Source organism: Mastacembelus armatus, chromosome 3, assembly GCF_900324485.2.
Source record: "Mastacembelus armatus chromosome 3, fMasArm1.2, whole genome shotgun sequence".
Classification (NCBI taxonomy): Eukaryota; Metazoa; Chordata; class Actinopteri; order Synbranchiformes; family Mastacembelidae; genus Mastacembelus; species Mastacembelus armatus.
The window spans coordinates 13874777-13899260 of NC_046635.1; the positions used below are offsets into that span (position 1 = coordinate 13874777).

At 43.9% G+C, this 24484-nt stretch overlaps 1 protein-coding gene across 1 annotated transcript in view; it reads right to left on the minus strand.

Moving 5' to 3' along the window:
- Positions 1-24484, minus strand: part of kiaa1549lb (KIAA1549-like b) — a 107523-nt gene that overhangs the window by 11900 nt on the left and 71139 nt on the right. The window contains exons 8-12 of the mRNA XM_026320093.1: positions 11593-11652; positions 10651-10802; positions 8350-8521; positions 7791-7954; positions 1261-1296 (exon numbers count right to left, since the gene is read on the minus strand). Coding sequence (XP_026175878.1) covers positions 1261-1296; positions 7791-7954; positions 8350-8521; positions 10651-10802; positions 11593-11652 — 584 coding nt within the window. The remainder of the gene's footprint in view (positions 1-1260; positions 1297-7790; positions 7955-8349; positions 8522-10650; positions 10803-11592; positions 11653-24484) is intronic.

Genomic DNA, 24484 nt, shown 5'->3' on the forward strand with positions numbered 1-24484 from the left:
CTTAACATATCTTTCTATAAACATGACCACATTTATGGAGAGGTACAGCACGAGCAATAACAGTCCAAAAATCCCCCCACTAACACGCACACACACAAATGCAAGCATGTGCACACACATACTTTTATTTCTATCTTTGTGAGGACACTCATAGATATATGTATTCTCTAGACCCTTACCCTAAAACTCTTTACCCCATTAAACAGGAGTCTGAAAAAAGTGAGGACCAGAAAAATGTCTTTACTTTGCCAAAATGTCCTCACTTTGATAGAAATATGGTCAAAATGGTACACACAAATAGAAGTACAAGTATACACACACACACGTTCACCTAAATAAGGACTACTCTGATCACAGTCATAAATTGTCAGAAAACTGTCAGCGGAGCTAAGCCGGGGTGGTGCAAAATCAATATGTGATATTTCCCTGATTTTGCATGCACCCTGTCTTCCTATAGTGCACACAAACAAAAACACACAGACACACGATGCTATGATGTGGCGGTTGTGTGGTTGTGAAGGTTGAGGAGCAGGGCCCAAATGTTCTTTTTTTTTTGCCTGACTCCACCAGCCTCGGGCACACAAACAAAGCCGTCAAGGCAACTCCGCCACTCGGCATACAAAATCTCCAGTCCCAAATCCTGCCACTCGGCAGAGAACACAAATCACTCTCTGCCACGTTACGTTAAATTTTTCAGCACACGCTGGCTAACTGATCTCGCCACTCGGCATACCTTCACTAATGTAGGATATAACAACTCGTAGTCCGAATACATCAATGCTCCAACAAAGAACAAAGGAACAGAAGAGGCATATATACATTACGAACAAAATACTAACTAAACACAGGTGAAACTAATCTACACTGATGAAACATAAAGCTACCTAAGACTAACATAGGATACAGGAAACTCAAAAACCAAAATAAAAGTCCATACAAGAAACACAAAAACTCACATCATGACACACGCACTCATTCTAATTGAGAAGACAATCTCTGTAATAACCATTAGTTTAGTCTTTCAAATTAGCCATCTGGGGATTAAGAAGGGCATATAGGGTAACACCAGCTTTTTATCCAGGAAAATCTCCTAGTAAAAACTTTGTTACTCTAAAGTGCTAGAGCATACTTAGTTCTCATGATCACAGCAGGATTTACTGAAATATACTGAATCTTATTCCAATTCAACTTTTGGTGCAGTTAAGCGCTAAAAATGAAAACATAGATTGCTAGTGAGAGAATACTGAGTAAGTCAGATACCTGGTGATAATACCCCACATCTCTCCGGTACGCCATCTGAAAGAATGTGAAAGAGAAAATGTTTGCAGTGTGTGACTACAAATTTGCAAATGCATAAAAACAGACAACACAGAATATAGAACAGAAAGCCAAACAATACAAACCTCAGTTATAACACTTCATTTTACATGTCCATTGTTTCCTAAAAAGTTTCCTAGACAGTAAAATGCATTAATATTATTGTTTAGGGAATTTCTATGTATATCTATTCATAATCAGTATAACATAATCAGTTATTGCTGGAAACTTTATTCTTCTAGACACAATTGTCATTTTGTATGTTCAGCTCACCTGTTGTCCTCTGACTATAGTTCTCAAGGCTACTCTTGCTCTGCATTTGGAATTAAATTGAAATGTGCCAACAGATCATTCTCTATTCTACTTATAATTAGAAACAAATTACTGTTCTTTCCTAGTGTAGCAGGACTAATTTTGTTAGAACTAGGATAGCCAATCACCACTAGGGGTGCAGTATAAAGGCAGCAAGCTTTACTCACGCTCTCTCTTTGGCTTCACGCATGCGCTGTCAGCAAGAATTATCAACATCTTACACGTTGCCGGTTTCAGGTAGGCAACTCGTAGTTGGTAGGGGTTATTCTTAACATAATTTGTTTAAAAAATTAATTGATTGCAATTGTGCAAGTGCCTCCCGTGGTGTTTACCTGTCGTCCTGCATGGATTGAGCTATTAGATGCACCTTCACGGGTGAGCTTTCCTCCTATAGTCTACTTAGTTCTTTTATAATTAGTATTATGATTAATACATTTTAATTTCTTTTGTTGAAGAAATTATTGTTAAAATCCTTATTTTACTAATGGATACCTGGTCTCTGATCTAGCAGTTGAAACGTACCTGTGTGACCTGTTTTCTCTGGGTCATTCCCAGGGTGGCGTTGTTTGTGGAAAAGTGAAATCGCCACTAAGTGAAGGTTCATTCTAACATATATTATCAAGATTATTTAAATAGTTATCCCTACTCTTGCCACAAAGTTGGCTTTGATGACATGATTCAACTTTTTCTGGTTAGAGACCTGTGTTTTCCATCAGTTTTATTATTCTTTTTTTTCTTTCACTTTTCTGTCCCTCCTCTCCTGTGTTTGATGGTTTTATATAGTATTGTATTTTAAATAGGTGTAAAAAAGGATTATTGTACACAAACAAAACAGCAGCATCCCTTGTGGTAGATATGGAGGAAGAATTAAGAAGAATTAAGTGAGCTGCGTGAATTGGTAGCTCAGTTGAGGGCTGATGATGAAAGGTTGCAGCAGGGGCGTTCAGCCTCTCAACCAGGCTCTGACTGACCTAGCTCTGACTGTATTCCTTTCAGGGCTACCCCGTGACCAGGTTACTTCTACTCCTCCACTCAAAAGGTTGGTGTTAGTCCCACGGGACCGTAAATGTCCCATGTTTAGCGGGAGGGCTGGCATAAATTTAAATGAATGGTTGGGGGAGGTGCAGGCATGTATGCGGGCGCATCATTTAACTGCTGTGGACAGAACACAGTTTTTCTTGTATGATCATTTAGAAGGCAAAGCTCGGGAGGAAATTAAATATCGCTTGAGTGCTGAACGTTCTGACCCATCAAAAATTATTGCTGTGTTGCAGGAGTTGTATGGCTGTACGGAGTCGTATGTGGCGTTACAAGAGGCCTTTTTCTCACGAAAACAGCGTGATGGTGAGTCTCTTCAGGAGTACTCATTGGCCTTAACTCAAATGAGGATTGTTTGGCTCCTCATTTTGTATTGTACTGCACTAATCCCCTCCCATCTACATTGACGGAAAGGCTCATTATGCGCGGCTTTGTCTGGTCGTTCAGTGCGTCTTTTGTGTTCTCAGGTAAATCACATGACTATTCATCCTCAGACACACCCTCTTGCATATGGTCTTTCTGGACAAAAAGTGTCTTAGAAAATTTAAATCAATGTATTGTTTACTGTGAATGTGTGAACAAGATGACATTCACAGCACTCTGAAGTAAACACTTTAGCCTACAACATGCAGGTCTCCAAAGTCTTGTGAACCAATGTTCTGTTTGTGTTTTATGGTCTAATTTCAGTGAGTAAAAAATTGTAGTTTTGCACTAACCATGCATAAACACTTTTTTCTCAAAAACACAATCATGTATAAACTTGCTGCTCACATATTATTGTAGCCAATTTTGTGCTGATTACAGTGTTATCAGACTTTAGACATTAATATGCTTAAAAGACACTGAAAAAAGCACAAATGTCAGGACATGTCAAAATTTGTCCAGGCCCCCAAAACCCCCTCAGACCCCAGAGGGTTAAAATCAGTGTTTTTACTCTGAGGACAAACTAAACTGTTTGTCTCTGTGTGGAATATGAGAAGCGCTTCTTCACGTCCGTGACGCACCATCATCCAAACGTGCAGAAAAAGTGAGTAAATTCTATGATGAAGTTTGATGTTTTATGTCATTTCTCGGGGGTGTGCACATATTTACCTGGTTCACCTGAGATTATTTACATGTGAACAGTGAACAGAGTACAAGGCGGGACCGCATTACCTGTAATGAGGTGAGACAGGAAAAAACGGACTTCTCCTTACGTTCATACGGATTAAATAAAAAGTGATGATTTGTTTTTGACTTGAATTGTTTCACTCAAAAGAAAACATTTCAAGCTTTCTAGCCATATAATTCTTATTTTTATGAGCCAAGTATTCGCTTAGATTCTGGTTGTTTTATTTATGCGTCTGTGAAGAGAAATGACAGAGACAGAAAAGTCCGAGAGCGCACCCTGTCGGCTTTCTTTATTTAAAAAAAGCACAACGTTTTGTTGTTATTATGATGGTATACCACTAAAAGTAGACCCTTTACAGTTTCGGCCTTATCAGAAAAAGATGCGTCAAAACGCGCCGGCACGTTCGTCGACCCCAGAGGGTTATGGAGTTCCACAAGGCTCTGTGCTAGGACCGATTCTGTTCACCCTGTACATGCTTCCTTTAGGCTATGTCATTAGGAAGCACTCTATTAATTACCACTGCTATGCAGATGACACTCAGTTGTATCTATCCATTAAACCTGTTAACACAAACCAGTTAACCAGACTTCAAGCCTGTCTAACTGACATAAAGGCCTAGATGACCAGTAACTTTCTACTTTTAAATTCAGAGAAAACAAGTTATTGTTGTCAGAAATAACTTTTCTAAAATTATAGCTACTTTAGATGGCATAGCCCTGGCCTCCAGCACTACTGTGAAAAACCTTGGAGTTATTTTTGACCAGGACATGTCCTTTAACTCACACATAAAACAAATCTCTAGAACTGCCTTCTTTCACCTGTGCAACATTGCCAAAATTAGGAACATCCTGTCTCAAAATGATGCAGAAAAACTAGTCCATGCATTTGTTACCTCAAGGCTAGATTACTGTAACTGATTACTGTAACTGTAATGCCGCAGCCAGAGTCCTGACAGGAACTAGCAAGAGAGATCACATTTCTCCTATGTTAGCTTCTCTTCATTGGCTCCCTGTAAAATACAGAATAGAATTTAAAATCCTTCTCCTCATATACAAATCCCTTCATAATCAAGCTCCTTCATACCTCAAAGACCTCATAGTACCATATTATCCCAATAAACCACTTCGCTCTCAGAGTGCAGGTCTACTTGTGGTTCCCAGAGTTTCCATAAGCAGAATGGGAGGCAGAGCCTTTAGCTATCAAGCTCCTCTCCTGTGGAACCATCTCCCAGCCTGGGTTCAGAAGGAAGACACGCTCTGTACTTTTAAGGCTAGACTTAAAACCTTCCTCTTTGACCAAGCGTGTAGTTAGGGCTGGCTTCAGGCAACCCTGAACCATCCCTTAGTTATGCTGCTATAGGACTAGACTGCCCGAGGACCATCGGTGCACTGAGCTCCCCCCCCCCCCCCCCCCCCCTTCCCTTCTCCTCTCTTCATCTCCTTCATCTCCATCTTTTTTTGTTGATGTTCTTTTCTCTCTGCCTTTTCTCTCTCCACTCACCCCAACCGGTCGAGGTAGATGGCCGCCCAAACTGAGCCCGGTTCTGCTGGAGGTTTTTTCTTCTGTTAAAGGGAGTTTTTCCTCTCCACTGTCGCCAAGTGCTTGCTCATAAGTGATTTGTTGGATTTTTAGTTTTAGTTTTTGTAAAGTGCCTTGAGATGATTTGTATTGTGATTTGGCGCTATACAAATAAAATTGAATTGAATTGAATTGAATTGCTGTTTACATTGTGGCCCCTCAACACGACCTGACCAAGGTGAAGAGAGTTTATCGTACCTTGTTGAAGGCACTGGTCATGGAAGACCCTCCTGGTTCCTTTTCATCAGACAGCCCCCCTAGTAATCGCTCATGGCCCAAGGAGGATATTTCATCGGAAAGTGACCTCTTCCTGGTGACAGATGTATTTTCAACAGCTACTGCTCTGCCAATGGAAGATCAGGCTGCTACAAGCAGTGCCCCTGTAATATCAGGCCATCCTACCATTTCAACTGCCAAGGTCACTACGTCACCGTCCACTCACCACAGGACCAGTCCAGTAGTTGTACGAAGGACCATCCGTCATACTGCTGGTCAGCATTCCAATGTTCATCATCTACCAAGGCCAGTGGGGAAATCGTCTCAGGGGGCTGCACTCCCTCCTGCCCCTAGTGCTAATGTAGTTATTGCGGTATTTTGACCGTGGTTGTAATTAAATCCGTTCATCGGGGCGCCACTTTAAAAGGGGGTTTGGGGGGGCGGGGTGAAGTGTAGCAGGACTAATTTTGTTAGAACTAGGATAGCCAATCACCACTAGGGGTGCAGTATAAAGACAGCAAGCTTTACTCACGCTTTCTCTTTGGCTTCACGCATGCGCTGTCAGCAAGAACTATCAGCGTCTTACGCGTTGGTAGGCAGGTAGGCAACTGGTAGTTGATATGGGTTATTTTTAACATAATTTGTTTAAAAAATAATAAATTAATTGATTGCAGCACCAGTAGTGCAAGTGCCTCCCGTGGTATTTAACTGTCCTCCTGCACAGATCGAGCTATTAGATGTGCCTTTCCTCTTTTGTGATTGGAGCGGCCTTCCAGGGTATGTGTTTCTGCGAGTTAGCGGCAAAATTCATCACAGTTATAGCATTTACTAATATATTTTTTCCAATAATAGGAGCTTCTGTTTTGTTTGCTTGATTCTGCCTAAACTCTGGTTCCAATCTCCGAAGCTTGTGGAGTGGATTCCTTACTGTACTGTTTGCTGTCGAGGTCACTGTTTGCTGTACGGCGTCGGCCGTCGGCACCATATATGAACTGCTGCCTCAAGGATTCGTGGTCATCTGGACTGCAGCTACCCGCTGCAATACATTGTGCGGAAGTTAATGTCTTTTTATTGAACTACGGCAGAGTTCTTTTAAAATTAAGCATAAGATTTATTGTTTTCTCTCTTTTTTGGTTGTTTATTTTTGTTTGCTTATTTTTGTTCATTTGTGTGTTACTTTGGTGGTGGTGGTGCTTCGTGGCTGGTTTCAGTGGCACCCAGCTTCTGTTAGTGTGTCTTGCTGTGTGCATGTGCTGGCTTCTTGGTTTTGTGTGTTGTCTCTCTCTTGTCCCTCAATCCACGGGTGAGCTTCTCTCCTATAGTCTACTTAGTTCTTTTATAATTAGTATTATGATTTATAATCGTTGTTTGTGGAAAAGTGAAAATCGCCACTAAGTAAAGGTTCATTCTAACATACATATATTTATTTATTCATTTATTATCAAGATTATTTAAATAGTAATCCCTACCCTTGCCACACTAGGATGTTATTTCAAGTTTACCGACCGGAAAATTGACTGCAATATATAACATTAAAGCAACACTATGTAGTTTTTCGACCTTAAAATAATGTCTCTAAAATTATTTCATTGGTAGAACAACTCTTAACTGGACGAATTCTACAGACGTTGCAGCTTGAGCAGGCGCATCGGCTGCAACAGCACTATGTACCTTTCGTGATTGGGTAGGATCACTCGCTCCCATCCCAATCTGCTGCAACCTGCTTTACGGTATACGTCACATGTTTTACTCGTAGCCTGGGTGGAGTTAGCCAACAGCTAACTCTAAAATGAAATGATCTAACACGGAATTCTGAAAGCCAACGCCATGGGAGACCAGTGAAGAAACCAAAGAGGGTTTTGTCAGAGTAAGCGAAGAAAAGAAAGAGAGAGAGTGATCAGACACGAGCACGAACACGAATTAACATTGGACGGACTTACACTCTGGATTTGCCGGTTCCGTCAGTTTAGTCAACAAAGGGTATTGCGCTGCCCACCGGGGAAATTTACTGTATATGGTGACAGCATTTACAATACTGGTAGCAGACTATTGTGCTTCTCAACCAGGTGGGGGAAACCGTGAGCAAAAGTTACATAGTGTTACTAGTTTGAAAAATAACCAAATCAATTAATTGATAGATAGCTGCGTATGATTATCAGAATCATACCAGCTCGAGTGACCTTCAAGAAACTGACACATGAAGAGAAAATGTAGATACCTTAGCTCTGGGATTGAGGTTGCCAATGCCATCAGCTTTGAAGTCATTTTTATTCTTCCTGCACAACACTGCTGTGATGATGATGATAATGAGTGTTACTACAGCAATGGGGGCCAACACTGCAGCGATTATCCAGAGGTTATTAGGAGGGTTCTTGACCACAGCTGAAAAAAAAAAAAAAACACATTTTGACCATCATCTCTTCACAATTGATTGAATTTATTGGTTCACTGGAAGTATAATACACAGTCTACTAAAACACGCAGAGGCATCCATCACACCCACAATGCATACAGCTCAATCTGATATTTGGTAAGCCTGATTCTGCTATTGTAAGCAAGACCATATAAGATAATGCAGCATGTGCGCTCTCTCTCTCTCCTGCTTTCTTATGACCACCTACAGTATGTCTCCCCCTTCTATTAGCAGTGAGCAGCACTGCAGTCCAAACAATGTCCTGCTGGGAGCATTTCAGAAAAGACTTGTGCTTTGGTTTGCATGTGTCTGTCAGTGTTTCTATTTGCCCACTTGTCAAATGCTAGAAGGATGTTGTCCTTACGTTCAGCTTGCAGCTGTACAAAGTAGCCCAGGGTGAGTGCCATAGTCTGAGAATCCACTGTGTTTAGGACCTTGGCAGCTGAAGTTCCTGATAAAGGAATGCCATTGTGCTGGATGTAGTAGGTCATCTCTGCTGGCTTCTTCAACCCTGACACTCTACGGATGCTCACCATCTGATTAGAAAAGAAAAGCATTTAAGTGTTTCCTTGAACAATAGACTCAATATCAAGTGCTACTGAATGCTTTACTTTTATAAGCAGCTTGCATTTGAGAAAACAAAACAAAAGTATAACATAAATATATACAGTGGGTACGGAAAGTATTCAGACCCCTTTAAACTTTTCACTCTTTGTGTCATTCCAGCCATTTGCCAAAATCAAAAAAGTTCATTTTATTTCTCATTAATGTACACTCAGCACCCCATCTTGACAGAAAAAAAACAGAAATGTAGAAATTCTTGCAAATTTATTAAAAAAGAAAAACTGAAATATCACATGGTCATAAGTATTCAGACCCTTAGCAGTGACACTCATATTTAACTCACATGCTGTCCATTTCTTCTGATCCTCCTTGAGATGGTTCTGCTCCTTCATTGGAGTCCAGCATTAAACTGATTGGACTTGATTAGGAAAGGCACACACCTGTCTATATAAGACCTTACAGCTCACAGTGCATGTCAGAGCAAATGAGAGTCATGAGGTCGAAGGAACTGCCCAAGGAGCTCAGAGACAGAACTGTGGCAAGGCACAGATCTGGCCAAGGTTACAAAATAATTTCTGCAGCACTCAAGGTTCCTAAGAGCACAGTGGCCTCCATAATCCTCAAATGGAAAAAGTCTGGGACGACCAGAACTCTTCCTAGACCTGGCTGTCCAGCCAAACTGAGCAATCGTGGGAGAGGAGCCTTGGTGAGAGAGGTAAAGAAGAACCCAAAGATCACTGTGGCTGAGCTCCAGAGATGCAGTAGGGAGATGGGAGAAAGTTCCACAAAGTCAACTATCACTGCAGGCGCTTTATGGCAGAGTAGCCCGACGGAAGCCTCTCCTCAGTGCATGAAAGCCCGCATAGAGTTTGCCAAAAAACACATGAAGGACTCCCAGACTATGAGAAATAAGATGCTCTGGTCTGATGAGACCAAGATTGAACTTTTTGGCATTAATTCTAAGTGGTATGTGTGGAGAAAACCAGGCACTGCTCATCACCTGCCCAATACAATCCCTACAGTGAAACATGGTGGTGGGAGCATCATGTTATGGGGGTGTTTTTCAGCTGCAGGGACAGGAAGACTGGTTGCAATTGAAGGAAAGATGAATGTGGCCAAGTACAGAGATATCCTGGAAGAAAACCTCTTCCAGAGTGCTCAGGACCTCAGACTGGGCTGAAGGTTCACCTTTCAACAGGACAGTGAACCTAAGCACACAGCTAAAATAACAAAGCAGTGGCTTTGGAACAACTCTGTGACCGTTCTTGACTGGCCCAGCCAGAGCCCTGACCTAAACCCAATTGAGCATCTCTGGAGAGACCTGAAAATGGCTGTCCACCAACGTTCACCATCCGACCTGACAGAACTGGAGAGGATCTGCAAGGAAGAATGGCAGAGGATCCCCAAATCCAGGTGTGAAAAACTTGTTGCATCATTCCCAAGAAGACTCATGGCTGTACTAGCTCCAAAGGGTGCTTCTACTCAATACTGAGCACAGGGTCTGAATACTTATAACCATGTGATATTTCAGTTTTTCTTTTTTAATAAATTTGCAAAAATGTCTACATTTCGGTTTTTTTCTGTCAAGATGGGGTGCTGAGTGTACATTAATAAGAAATAAAATGAACTTTTTTGATTTTGGCAAATGGTTGCAATGACACAAAGAGTGAAAAATGTAAAAGGGTCTGAATACTTTCCGTACCCACTGTATAGGCATGGAGCCTGATTAGAGGAACAAAACACAGAGACAGCAAAGTGCACTTGTTTTGTAAAACATTCAACCTCTGGTTTGTTTTGCAGTTAGTAGATGATGAGCTGTGAAACTACCTAATTATCAGAGGTTGACCATAAGTAATCATGCAAGCGTGCACAGAAGTGCATATCAAAATGTACACCTCATGAAATATTCATACTTTAAGAAATAACACAACAAAACAATTGGACTAATACCTTTTTTAGACTTCTGAAGAATGTGTCAGAGCATTTAGGCAAAACATCAGAATAACAACCTAAAATTACATAACCTTGTGCACCTGTTTGTTCTTTCAGAAAAACTCTTAATTTGTCATTCCATGTGGGCTGCCACCATGCCAGGTCTTACCTGGACAGTGTAGCTGCCTACAGTAGTGGCTCGTCTAAAACGAGTACCCTGTTGGCCTGCTAACCCAAACAACTCTGCCAACCGCTGCTCCATTAGACTGGCAAAGCTTTGGTACTGTCCCTCCAGGCTGGTGTTATCCACATCCTGGATCACTGCAAATATAGACAAAAGAAAGAAGATGGCCAGATGGTTAAGACAGAAAATGAATTGTTAGAGAGAAAAGAGAGTAGCTCTGAGTTACAGAGAAAATAAGAAATGTGTCTGTGTGTGTTTCCTCTGAGGTCTCATAGTCTAACAAAAAGCGCATACAAGACTGTATCAAGTAATTGTATATAAACAAAAACCCCACCTCTATTGACCCTGATAATAATTTCAGGTGTCTAACCCCGTAGCATAGCACCACAGGAATGGTAGATCTGTTCAACCCACATAGATGACCACAAGCCTTTAAACCTGCCACCCATATTTGATTATGTTAAACTTTTGTGGCTGCCACAAAAAACTGTACTGCTGATGATAAACACCAGTCTGTGTTTCCCTATTTGGGACTCATTATTTCCCCTGGCAGTTGAAATGCAGTAACCCTGGTTGTATATCTTGTTCAGCATGAGTAAATCCCATTATCTAGGGGATGACCTTGAACTACTCATCCTCATCTCAGAAAGTGCAGGGTTAAGAGCTACAGAACGCGATATGAAAAGCCTATCTATTATATACAGTAGTATAGCACTGTTAGTGCCCTTGAAAACAGACATATATTCTTGTATGTGTTCTTGTTATTCACAAAGCCCATTGAGTAAACAACAATCTCGGTCTTGTGATTCCACATCTGCAATATATCTACTCCTGTGAAAACAGTTTAGGTTATAAACATTTCTAGACAAGTTAAAAGTTTTCAATATTATGTTTAAAAGAACCCATCTGAAACAAAGATATCCCTACCAGTAATAACCCAGAAGTCTCTGGTTGCAATTGATGTATTCAGATTGTGATACTCCAGAGCTGCAAAGACAAAGAAAGCATATTAATTTTAAAGTAATAAATACTTATTGAGAAATTCATTATGTTCATTATTCATTTAAAATTAATTCAATATAGAGGGAGAAAAGGTAAAATGATGGCATGATCTGATTATGTACTGTAAAATATGCACTGCAAAATAAATGTTTTACTCTACAGTGCAATCTAGGTTTAGCTTTTTGCATTTCTATTTTCATTTCGAACTCTTAACAAGATCCTGCAATTGTTCTTATTTTATTTAATGAACCACAATATGAAATGCACAAAAATGATCAAGTACAATGAATATTTTCACAGCTGTGACTGCACAGGTATTATTCCAAGTGGTGTTCTTACTAGCCAGTTCTTACCATTTTGTAATTTAAAATCAAGGGCTTGTGAAATTGTGAAAAATATACAGATGCTTGTGAAACCTTTCATGAAAGAGGGAAACATTTTACAGTTTGGCATATTTTGCATGGTTCAGATCTCAGTTTAAAAGCCTCATTATCACTGCATGTCAGACAAATACAGAAGCAAGCAGAATTCTCAGCTGCATGAGCTCTGGTTGTCTCTATGTTCTCTTACATCTATTTCCTGCCTGATTAAGCTCTCGTGCTAGAGGCTGGTGCAGTGTTTGGGGGGATTCTGTGTTGCTAGCCTGAAACAGAAATGTACACTCAGGCATGACAGGAGAGGGAAGGAGGGTGGACAGGTTGAGAGGAACAGTAAGTGCATTTAATGGATAGGACTGCAGGACTGTCAGCAGTAAGTTTGAATCATGTGGAAATTTAATCGCAAGGAGCTTTCACATTAGCCTCTGGTGTTGTGTGATGAGAGCCTGGAGAAAACAAACTGAACAGCATTTGTAGGTCAAGAAGAAGTGAATTAAAAAAATCTCCCATCTCACCAGTAGAAACCTATTATTAAAATATTATTTTATATTTCGCGGCACCTCTTAGGTAGTAGTTTTTGATGATTGTTATAGTCATGTGGCAGACCCAAGGCAAGAGTATATTTTCACATTCCAAGACTGATGAAGAAGTTTACCCTTAAGGAATTTATTGTTCTGAAATGATCATTGAATGGACTGAAATGCAAACACACAAGTCAGAGCAGATGGAAGAAAAGAACGGTTTTATTACAAACTTAGTTTGCAAACTTAGATTGAAGACCTCTTTCAGGTCATCGTACTCAGGCAGGACATATTCTAGGAAGGGGTAACTCTCAGACTGAGGTTTCTCTGGATGAGAAGTGGATGTAGATCTTAGACAAAAAGATAAACAAATACCCCTTAATGGTGCCTTTTATCCAGTCAAAGTAGGGTTGGTGCTTGTAGAGCCATGCGTAATACTTGAATGTGCTGAAGAGGGCATGAAGGGGACTTCACCAACTGAAATTGCCTTTTACTTGGCAATTTCTCAAAGAAATGGCCAACTTGTCCACAATAAAAAGAAAGGTTACCTTCTTGGCGGTGTCTTTGCTCCTCCAAGCTGAGCTTGGTCTGTCCCAGTTGCATGGCTTTCAAAGTGTCCATGCGAATATGACACTGGACTGGAGCAAGGTGGAGAATAGAGTCGATATTGTACAGGACTAGCATTTAACTCTGTCTTGAAGAGGCCTTCTCTGGCTCTTTCACTCCTCCTCTCCCTGAGTTCATGGGCAATTCTTGTGGCTAAGGTGATCAGCTTTCTTACAGGATAGGAAATCCTCTGGTAAATCCCAAGCAGGTAATTCATTCATTCATTCATTCATTCATAACGATAACCTAGCAGCAGCTAGGCAGAGGATGATGAAAGGTGGTGAACAGACTCCAGGCCTGCAGCTGAAGACTTCGGGGAACGCCTATGTTTATCCTGGAAACCTGCTGGCCGGATTGTCAGACAAACCCCCAGCAGAACATCCCATGCCTCAGTAAACCCTGTGTCAGATAAGTGGTTGTGCTGGTTGTCTCAAACTGATCTCAGTTTCTCCACAGTTGGTCTCCATAGTCATCTAGACCTTCCTCCTAAACAGCCATTCAGACCTCAGACTCAAACTCCAAATGTAAGTTGATTTCAAAATCTCTTTTCCACCACTGCAAACCACTTACTGCTACACAGCGTTTCAAGATGTTTTAATTCGTCTAGTTTCTATGTTCAAATTTCCATCTGTTTCCTCTACTATGTCAATAGTTGAATAAATCTTTAAAAGGCCTTTGTGACTGGCATCATTTATCTTTTTTCACACAGTAAACCTGTCACTGAATCTGATAACTCGCTCATATTAGAGACTGATATCCTGCATTGACTGGTTTATCTGCCATCAAAGGATCTGGTGTCCCAAAATTATGAAGATGGTTTATGATATTAATAAGTCATAAACTACATATTATGAACATATCTATGTTCTAATACATATATATTTATATTCTCTACAGCCATAAGAGACATTTCGCAAACAACCCCACTCATTGGTATGAGAAACCCCCACTGTTAATTATTTACTGTGATAATAGGCTTTGAAGTGAGGAGGCAACCACTACCAGCATATGCTCATACCTCCTGTGAACAGTGTAATGTCACTAATGGTGAGGGTACAAAACAAAGCAAAATCACTGTCACACATTCTCTCAATCCTATGTTGTGTTGGCATATCCTCCATGTCAGCTTCTGCTTTTCTCTTCAGAGATGAATGCTTGTCTTTCTCTGCTCCCTAAGTGAATCATCCAGCCCATAAATAACTTCACTTTCCAACTTAATTTAAACACAATATACTGTTGACAATACACAGACTGTAATGTAATGTTCAGTAGGAGAAATAGTGTTTATCTTTTTTAAGCACTGCAAACTGCTATCTGCTCTCACTGACATTGATGCTGTAGCCCCATTCATATGCTGCATCTTTTAAAGGCCAACTTAAGGTATGCAACTCCTGTACCCAAAGGCTCTTGTATGTTCTGTGCCAAATATTGGGCTCTACTTGTCACCATATAAATAATGTCCAGTACATGCTAGAGACTCATGGAAGTTGTTGTGTGTAACCTGTTAAACAGCTTGCCAGTGAGCTATACAGTAAAATGTCACAACATGCACTCTGAACATGAACTGGAGTAACATTGGATGATGCTATTTGAAAGAACATTCATTTTGGTCTCTATCACTGTTGTGAATGGACAACAGTCTATCTTTCCACACATACAAATATTATCTAACATACTCCATAAATAACAGCACTTGACTGAACATGAACGTTTGGTTGTACACTCTGCTAAATATAGTCCAGTTATGCAGAGAAGACTCAGCAAAGGAGAACAGGAAAGTTTTACCAAAGTGATTTCAAGGCTGGACTCAGCTCGCTGGGCATACACGGAAGCCCTGACTTTGTTCCTGGCTCAATTATCAACTCCACTGTGATCCTCAGCATTATCTTGCATAGCCAAAGCTGTCTCGTCAAACTGACCAAAGCAGCTGGTTAGAGACCATTGAAATTAAACTAGAGATTTATTTCTGCTTAAACAGAAACCTAATCAGAGGTGCAATTTCCAGGCGTGGGCCTCTTCAAATCCAAAGTCAAGCTAATACCTGTCTCCTGGACCCACATATCTTTTTATAGATTTTCTCTAGACTTCATTGAGCTTGATGAGATGAGGTTTAGTTACACAGGATAACATTATGCAAGACAGAACCTATAACTGCAGGCATTATGCAAGACACAACCTATAACTGCAGGCATAGCATGAGCAACGGCAGCAGTCCTCTGTCAGTGCAGGCTCATTTGAGGTGAACTGCACTGGAAGGTGGATGAGAGTGGACAGAGGCAGTAGGGCAGAGACAACGCTCAACAATGCTCTGAGACTACGCTCAACATGGACAGTTTCTAACAGCCTTCACCATCTGTACAGGAAGTTACAATAAACACATTCTGAATAAATATTCATTATTTCAGAAATGTTTTTGGCAAACTACACTTATCCCACTACATAGAATATACTAAGTGATTTGTGATCATTATGTCAGTGGTATGGTTTAACCTCCATAGTACTCTGTCATCCATCCATTAACTATACCCACTTATTCTTTAACCAGGGTCACAGGGATGTGCTCTCTTTCGAGTGGAAGGCAGGGGTACACCCTGGACAGGTCACCAGTCCATCACAGGGCCACATATAGACACACAGAGACAAACAACCACACACACTCACACTCACTCCTATGGGCAATTTAGAGTCACCAATCAACCTAACATGCATGTTTTTGGACTGTGGGAGGAAACCGGAGTACCCGGAGTATGGAATGGGGAGAACATGCAAACTCCACACAGAAAGGCTGGGTTGCAACAGTGCCTCACAGTAAGAAGGTAGTAAGAAGGAGTAACCACTCATCCACCATGCTGTCCCCAGTACTCTATCATTTTATATGAAAATTTAGATGGTTCAAAATTCGCATGTAAGGCATCCATCATATCAATCTGCAAAGACTTCAATGCTGGGCATGTCCTTCTCAAACTAATCATACTGAAAATGTTAAGCCCTCAGATGTTGGCGGTGCAAGAAAGAGTGGTGAGGACCCAAATGCAGGACACTGCAGGCTTTTATTCCCCCTGGATCGTCCAGGGCTCAGGCAAAACACTAGACACTCTCCGCCACTCGGCGTGCAGGCAGACAGGCAGGCAGACAGGCAGGCAGACAGACAGGGAAACAGAAACTGACACAAGTCCTCGAACGAATGTAACTAACTATCTTTAGCATCGGTAAAGTAACTAATGTTCCGGCAGGGAACAAAGGGAACCGGAGAACTTAAATACTAAAACACAAGACACAGGTGAAAGCAATCTACTAATGATAATTGAAACACAAAGCCACCTGGAACTAAACACAGAACAGAAACAGGAAACTAACCAAAATAAGACGCCAGGCAGGGTTCAGAACCGGAAACCCGGTTCAGATCCTGACAGTAACCCCCCCAAAGGGCCGGCTCCCAGACGGCCCACAAAGCTCCATCACAACGTTCGGGGTGGGAGCAAAGTTCACATTAAGCCCAAACAGGGCAGAGTCCAGTGTCAATCTGGGGATTGACCCCTGGGGCGAACATAGTCCAAAGCCGCTCGGGCAGACGGCCTCGTAGGCAGGCGTGGGTCCAAAGCCGTTTGGGAGGACGGCCTCGCAGGCAGGCGTGGGCCCGAAACTGCTCGGGAGGGTGGCCTCTGGGACAGGTGAAGGTCCGGCGCTGCTCGGGAGGGCGGCCTCTGGGACAGGCGAAGGTCAGAGGCCGGTCTGGCGGGCGGCCTCTCCGGCAGGTTAGAGGTCTTATAGGGGGGCGACCTCTCTGGCTGACGTGGGTCCGGAGCCGTTCCAGGAACTCTGGTAGCTGCCGCATCGGCGTCTCCGGGACGTCTCCAGGAGACTCTGGGGACGGCGGCAGACGAGGTGGCGCTGGGGACTCTGGAGATTCTGGTGGCTGCCGTGTTGGCGGTGGCTGGTCAGGGAACTCTGCTGGCGACCGCTGCGGCCCCGGGAACTCGGCTGGCTGCCGCTGCGGCCCCGGGAACTCGGGTGGCTGCCGCTGCAGCTCATGGAACTCGTGTGGCTGCCGCTGCGGCCCCGGGAACTCGGCTGGCTGCCGCTGCGGCCCAGGAACCTCAGGTGGCTGCCGATGCGGCCCAGGAACCTCGGGTGGCTGCCGATGCGGCTCAGGAACTTCGGGTGGCTGCTGCTGCGGCGACGGCGGTGGCTCGGGGACATCAGGTAGCTGTAGCGGCGGCGGCTCGGGGACATCAGGTAGCTGCCGCTGCGGCTCTGGTACTTCAGGTAGCTGCCGCTGTGGCGGCGGCTCTGGGACTTCTGGTAGCCGCCGCCGCAGCGGCAGCTCCTGCAGCTCGGGATACTCGGGATACTCAGGCTGCTTGGGACACTTAGGCTCTGGTAGCTGCCGTTGCGGCGGCGGCTCTGGGACTTCTGGTAGCTGCCGCTGCGGCGGCTGCTCTGGGACTTCTGGTAGCTGCCGCTGCGGCGGAGGCTCTGAGACTTCTGGTAGCTGCCGCTGTGGCGGCGGTTCCTGCGACTCTAGAGACGGCTCTGGCAGACGGGAAGGCCGTGAAGGCTCTGGCTCCAGCCCCGCTGGAGTGGACCCAGGGGCTGGAGCGGGAGACTGGGCCTCAGTGTGGGCGTCTCCCACACGACGCCAAGGAGCTGGGACTAGCTGGACAGGAACGGGCTGGGCCTCGGCGCAGGCGCCTCCCGCACAATGCCGAGAAGCCGGACTGGCTGGAGAGGAGCGGGCTGGGCATCGACGCGTGTAGCTTCGGTACAACACCGAGGAACTGGGACAGGCAGCGGCTGCTGTGGGTCAGGGGGCAGAGGCAGCAGCTGCTGCGGCTCAGGGGACGGAGGCAGCGGCTGCTGCGGCTCAGGGGACGGAGGCAGCGGCTGCTGAGGCTCGGGCTCTGGCTCTGGCGGCTGAGGCGGCCGGGAAGGTCCTGGCCAGCAAGAAGACTGGACTGGAATTTAAGAAAATGATTCCATCTTTATTTACATCTATGCCAACCATAGTGGAGGGCAGCTGCCTCAATCCTACTCCCTACCAAATTGATTATGATGTTGACAGCACTGTAACCTCACTGCGTGAAACGCTTGATTCTGTAGCCCCTCTGAAAAAGAAGTTAGTGAATCGGAGAAGACTAGCCCCATGGTATAATTTACATATTCGTACCTTAAAGCAGGCATCATGAAGGCTGGAAAGGAAGTGGCGTTCCACAAACTTAGAGGAAATTTTTCTAGCCTGGAAAAACAGTCTACTAACATATAAAAAAGCTCTCCGTAAAGCCAGAACTGCATACTATTCATCACTAATAGAGGAAAATAAGAACAATCCCAGGTTTCTTTTCAGCACTGTAGCCAGGCGGACAAAAAGTCACAGCTCTGTTGAGCCCAGTGTTCCCTTAGCTGTCAGCAGTGATGAATTTATGAGTTTCTTTACAAATAAAATCACAACTATTAGAGATAAAATTCAGCAGATGCTTCCTATACCTGCAATAAATGAATCTTCTACTACAGTAGCTCTTGAATCATCTGTAGGACCTCAGTTATGTTTAGACTGCTTCTCTCCCATAGATCTCTCTGAATTTACATCAGTAGTTGCTTCATCAAAATCATCAACGTGTCTCTTAGACCCCATCCCAACTAGACTGCTTAAAGGCACCCTGCCATTAATGAACTCATCTTTATTGGACTTGGTAAATTTATCTCTAGTATCAGGCTACGTACCACAGGCCTTTAAGACTGCAGTAATCAAACCTTTACTCAAAAAGCCTAGTCTTGATCAAGGAGTCTTGGCTAATTATAGACCAATATCCAACCTGCCATTTATTTCTAAAATCCTAGAAAAAGCTGTTGCTAAGCAGCTATCAGACCACTTACACAGGAAATGAACTATTTGAAGATTTTCAATCAGGATTTAGAGCACATCATAGTACAGAAACAGCACTGTTGAAAGTTACCAACGATCTTCTCTTAGCCTCAGATAATGGACTTGTTTCAATACTTGTCCTCCTAGACCTTAGTGCAGCATTCGCCACCATTGACCACAACATCTTATTACAGAGACTGGAGCATGTGATTGGTATCAGAGGAACAGCGTTAAAGTGGTTCCAATCCTATTTATCGGACAGATTCCAGTTTGTTCATGTCCATGATGAACCTTCCACACGAACAAAAGTTAGTTATGGAGTTCCACAAGGCTCCGTGCTAGGACCGATTCTGTTCACCCTGTACATGCTTCCTTTAGGTTATGTCACTAGGAAGCACTGTATTAATTACCACTGCTATGCAGATGACACTCAGTTATATCTATCTATTAAACCTGTTAACACAAACCAGTTAACCAGACTTCAAGCCTGTCTAACTGACATAAAGGCCTGGGTGACCAGTAACTTTTTACTTTTAAACTCGGAGAAAACAGAAGTCATTATATTTGGGCCTAAAAATCTCAGAAATAACTTTTCTAAAATTATAGCTACTCTAGATGGCATAACCCTGGCCTCCAGCACTACTGTAAAAAACCTTGGAGTTATTTTTGACCAGGACATGTCCTTTAACTCACACATAAAACAAATCTCTAGAACTGCCTTCTTTCACCTGCGCAACATTGCCAAAATTAGGAACATCCTGTCTCAAAATGATGCACAAAAACTAGTCCATGCATTTGTTACCTCAAGGCTAGATTACTGTAACTCATTACTATCTGGATGTCCCAATATCTCCATAAAACGCCTCCAATTAATCCAGAATGCCGCAGCCAGAGTCCTGACAGGAACTAGCAAGAGAGATCATATTTCTCTTATATTGGCTTCTCTTCATTGTCTCCCTGTAAAATATAGAATAGAATTTAAAATCCTTCTTCTCACATACAAATCCCTTCATAATCAAGCTCCTTCATACCTTAAAGACCTCATAGTACCATATTATCCCAATAGACCACTTCGCTCTCAGAGTGCAGGTCTACTTGTGGTTCCCAGAGTTTCCAAAAGCAGAATGGGAGGCAGAGCCTTTAGTTATCAAGCTCCTCTCCTGTGGAACCAGCTCCCAGCCTGGGTTCAGGAGGCAGACACTCTCTATACTTTTAAGGCTAGACTTAAAACCTTCCTCTTTGACAAAGCATATAGTTAGGGCTGGCTTCAGGCAACCCTGAACCATCCCTTAGTTATGCTGCTATAGGCCTAGACTGCCCGAGGACCATCGGTGCACTGAGCTCCCCTACCCTAACTCCCCTCCCTTCCCCTCCCCTCTCTTCCTCTCCTCCCACCTCATGTATATTCCACCATTGAATGTTACTAACCTTGTGCTCTCTCTCTCCCCTAGTTTGTGCTCTCTCCCTCTCTCTCTGTTCTCTCTGTACCTTCTGCAGGTGTCCCTGGTCCCGGGGCTGTATATCGCTGATGTGCAGTTACTGGTCCCACCAACCTGCAGTGTCTATTTGTTGTTTATTGTTGCTGTTCTTTTCTCTCTGCTCTATCCACTCACCCCAACCGGTTGAGGCAGATGGCCGCCCAAACTGAGCCCGGTTCCTACTGGAGGTTTTTTCTTCCGTTAAAGGGAGTTTTTCCTCTCCACTGTCGCCAAGTGCTTGCTCATAAGGGAATTGTTGGGCTTTTGGTTTTAGTTTTTGTAAAGTGCCTTGAGATGATTTGTATTGTGATTTGGCGTTATACAAATAAAATTGAATTGAATTGAATTGAATTGAGACGACTGGGCTGGAGACGACGACAGGGCCTCGGCGCAGGCGCCTTCCACACAACGCCGAGGGATGGGAACAGGCAGGATGGGCACAGGCAGGACGGGTACAGGCACACACTCAGGTTCCAAGGGCAGCTCTGGGGTTTCCGCAGGGACGCCTCCATTGGTGCCTGGCGGCTCGGGAAGCTGGGGTGAAACCTCAGCGGGAACGAAGACGTCGTTGCACTGAGGCTTGGGGGTCAGGAGTGGGACCTCAGTGGGGACGTCCTTGTCAGCACGCTGAGACTTGGGAGACTTGGGCTGCTGCGGCTCGGGCTCGGGGAACTCTGGCGGCTCGAGCTGCTGCGGCTCGGGGAACTCTGGCGGCTCGAGCTGCTGCGGCTCGGGCTCGGGGAACTCTGGTGGCTCGAGCTGCTGCGGTGGAACCTCAGCGGGGACGGGCACGTCGACACACTGAGGCTCGGGCTGTTGCGGTGGAACCCCAGCGGGGACGGGCACGTCGGCGCACTGAGGTTTAGGTGGCTGGGTAGCAGCGAGAAGGGATTCGGTCTGGGCAGCAGCGAGGAGGGTTTCGGGCTGGGCAGCAGCGTTGGGGGCCGAGTCCCAGGTAGCCAGGGGCTTTGCCTTCAGCTTCTGCCAGATGGCACGCGCCTCCGCCGACGTCACCGACTGCGGGACCGGTGTTGCAGGCAGGATGGTCGGTGGTGCGGCGTGGAGAATCATGGAGGTAAGCCGGAGGGGTTTTGGTGGCTGGGACACCAGGGACAGGGGATCTAGCGGCTGGGACGCCGGGGACCGGGGATCTGGCATACTGGCTGGGAGGTCAGGAAACAATGGCTGGAGCTGGGTCAGGCAAAGGAGCCTGGCGACGGAGAAGGGGACCGGCAGATCGCGGCATGTCTCCAGCGTGGTATGAACAGCAGAAAAAATGTCACACACCTTCTGCCCCCTCTTGCTCGGTGTTTCGCAGAGGGTGCTCTGAAGCACCCGTTCCTGCTGAACGCTCCACAAAACCGGCGCCGTGTAATTTACATTACAGCCGAAGGAGCCCTTCGCTCCATCTTTCCTCGGTGTCCGCTGGGTCCGTATCTGGCCGGAACATTCTGTCAAGCCCTCGGATGTCGGCGGTGCAATAAAGAGTGGTGAGGACCCAAATGCAGGACACTGCAGGCTTTTATTCCCCCTGGATTGTCCAGGACTCAGGCAAAACACTAGACACTCTCCGCCACTTGGCGGGCAGGCAGACAGGCAGGCAGACAGACAGGGAAACAGAAACTGACACAAGTCCTCGAACGAATGTAACTGAAAGCAATCTACTAATGATAATTGAAACACAAAGCCACCTGGAACTAAACACAGAACAGAAACAGGAAACTAACCAAAATAAGACGCCAGGCAGGGCTCAGAACCGGAAACCAAGTTCAGATCCTGACAGAAAATATGAAATTGTAAGGGTGAAAGAAGATAAATAGTAAACAAGCAAACAAACAAACAAATACTAAACAACTGGTTTGTCAGGGCTTAACAATAAATGTCACCTCAAGAATCCACTTGGCAAAAAATTTCTGTATTATTCATACTTTAGATATTACAATTTGTATGCAGTCTATGAGAACTATCTGTAATATAAACTGAATATATCCATTCTCTCTGGCTGATAAAAGAATAAATCTTCACAGTGCAAAATCAAAATCTCTCCATATAAACAAAACATTTTCCATAAGACGTTTCTATAAAACATGGCAGACAAGCAATTCAATTCAATTCAATTTTATTTGTATAGCGCCAAATCACAATACAAATCATCTCAAGGCACTTTACAAAAACTAAAACTAAAAACCCAACAATTCCCTTATGAGCAAGCACTTGGCGACAGTGGAGAGGAAAAAACTCCCTTTAACGGAAGAAAAAAACCTCCAGCAGAACCGGGCTCAGTTTGGGCGGCCATCTGCCTCGACCGGTTGGGGTGAGTGGATAGAGCAGAGAGAAAAGAACAGCAACAATAAACAACAAATAGACACTGCAAGTTGGTGGGGCCAGTAACTGCACATCAGCGATAAACAGCTCCAGGACCAGGGACACCTGCAGAAGGTACAGAGAGAGAGAGAGAGAGAGAGAGGGAGGGAGAGAGCACAAACTAGGGGAGAGAGAGAGCACAAGGTTAGTAACATTCAATGGTGGAATATACATGAGGTGGGAGAGAAGGGGGGGGGGGGTTAGGGTAGGGGAGCTCAGTGCACCGATGGTCCTCGGGCAGTCTAGGCCTATAGCAGCATAACTAACTAAGGGATGGTTCAGGGTTGCCTGAAGCCAGCCCTAACTATATGCTTTGTCAAAGAGGAAGGTTTTAAGTCTAGCCTTAAAAGTACAGAGAGTGTCTGCCTCCTGAACCCAGGCTGAGAGCTGGTTCCACAGGAGAGGAGCTTGATAGCTAAAGGCTCTGCCTCCCATTCTGCTTTTGAGAACTCTGGGAACCACAAGTAGGCCTGCACTCTGAGAGCGAAGTGGTCTATTGGGATAATATGGTACTATGAGGTCTTTAAGGTATGAAGGAGCTTGATTATGAAGGGATTTGTATGTGAGAAGAAGGATTTTAAATTCTATTCTATATTTTACAGGGAGCCAATGAAGAGAAGCCAATATAGGAGAAATATGATCTCTCTTGCTAGTTCCTGTCAGGACTCTGGCTGCGGCATTCTGGATTAATTGGAGGCTTTTTATTAAGATATTAGGACATCCAGATAGTAATGAGTTACAGTAATCTAGCCTTGAGGAAACAAATGCATGGACTAGTTTTTCTGCATCATTTTGAGACAGCAGACATTTCCCCACATACCCTGAGGTCTTGTAGTCAGAATAATGCAATAATGTTTTCAGGAGTTTCTTGAAAAATCTAACCAACTAAATCACTGTGTACAATGTGTGTCAAAAGATGAAAATAGACTCAATGCATGAAAGACAGAAAGTCTCTATAAACAGTTGCAAAAAGTGATCTCATCTGTTAGATGCAGAAGACTGTAAAACACGGCTGAAACACCTTCAGTTTAGGGGCATCATAAAACCAATGAAAAGGACAATTTACCCTGCTTATATTATTGGCCAATATCTGCAGAGGTTTTTCATGAAATGCATCGTACATGACATTTCACCTTTTATTACTTCAGAACAGTGACAGATAAAAGACTAACAGGAAACACTAATTCAAACCTTCATACACCTCCCATTGTTTTTTGATTAAACTAAAGGATGCACAAATCCAGAACCTGAAAACTGGTTCCTGTTAGATATTGATCATGACACTGAAAAGGAGCTGAAATCCCAATCAGTTGCATAGCCCAGTTCTGTATCTGAACAGAATGAGGTTAGTAAAAACTGTTGATCACTCCTTCAGGGATAAATAAAGTATTAAAATGGTGTCTCACTGTATTTCTGAAACATCTGCCATACTGAACAGTTGGCTGCATATTGGGACTCCACTGGCATTTCTGTTTAGATTCTCACTGATTTCCTATCACTTTTCATTTGTTTTTCAAAGGGTGCAACTGTAACACAGGCTGAGTATGCCTTTAAAAGAGGATGAGATGAAAGGCATGGGCTTAGTTGTGTCTTTGCATGAACTATGCT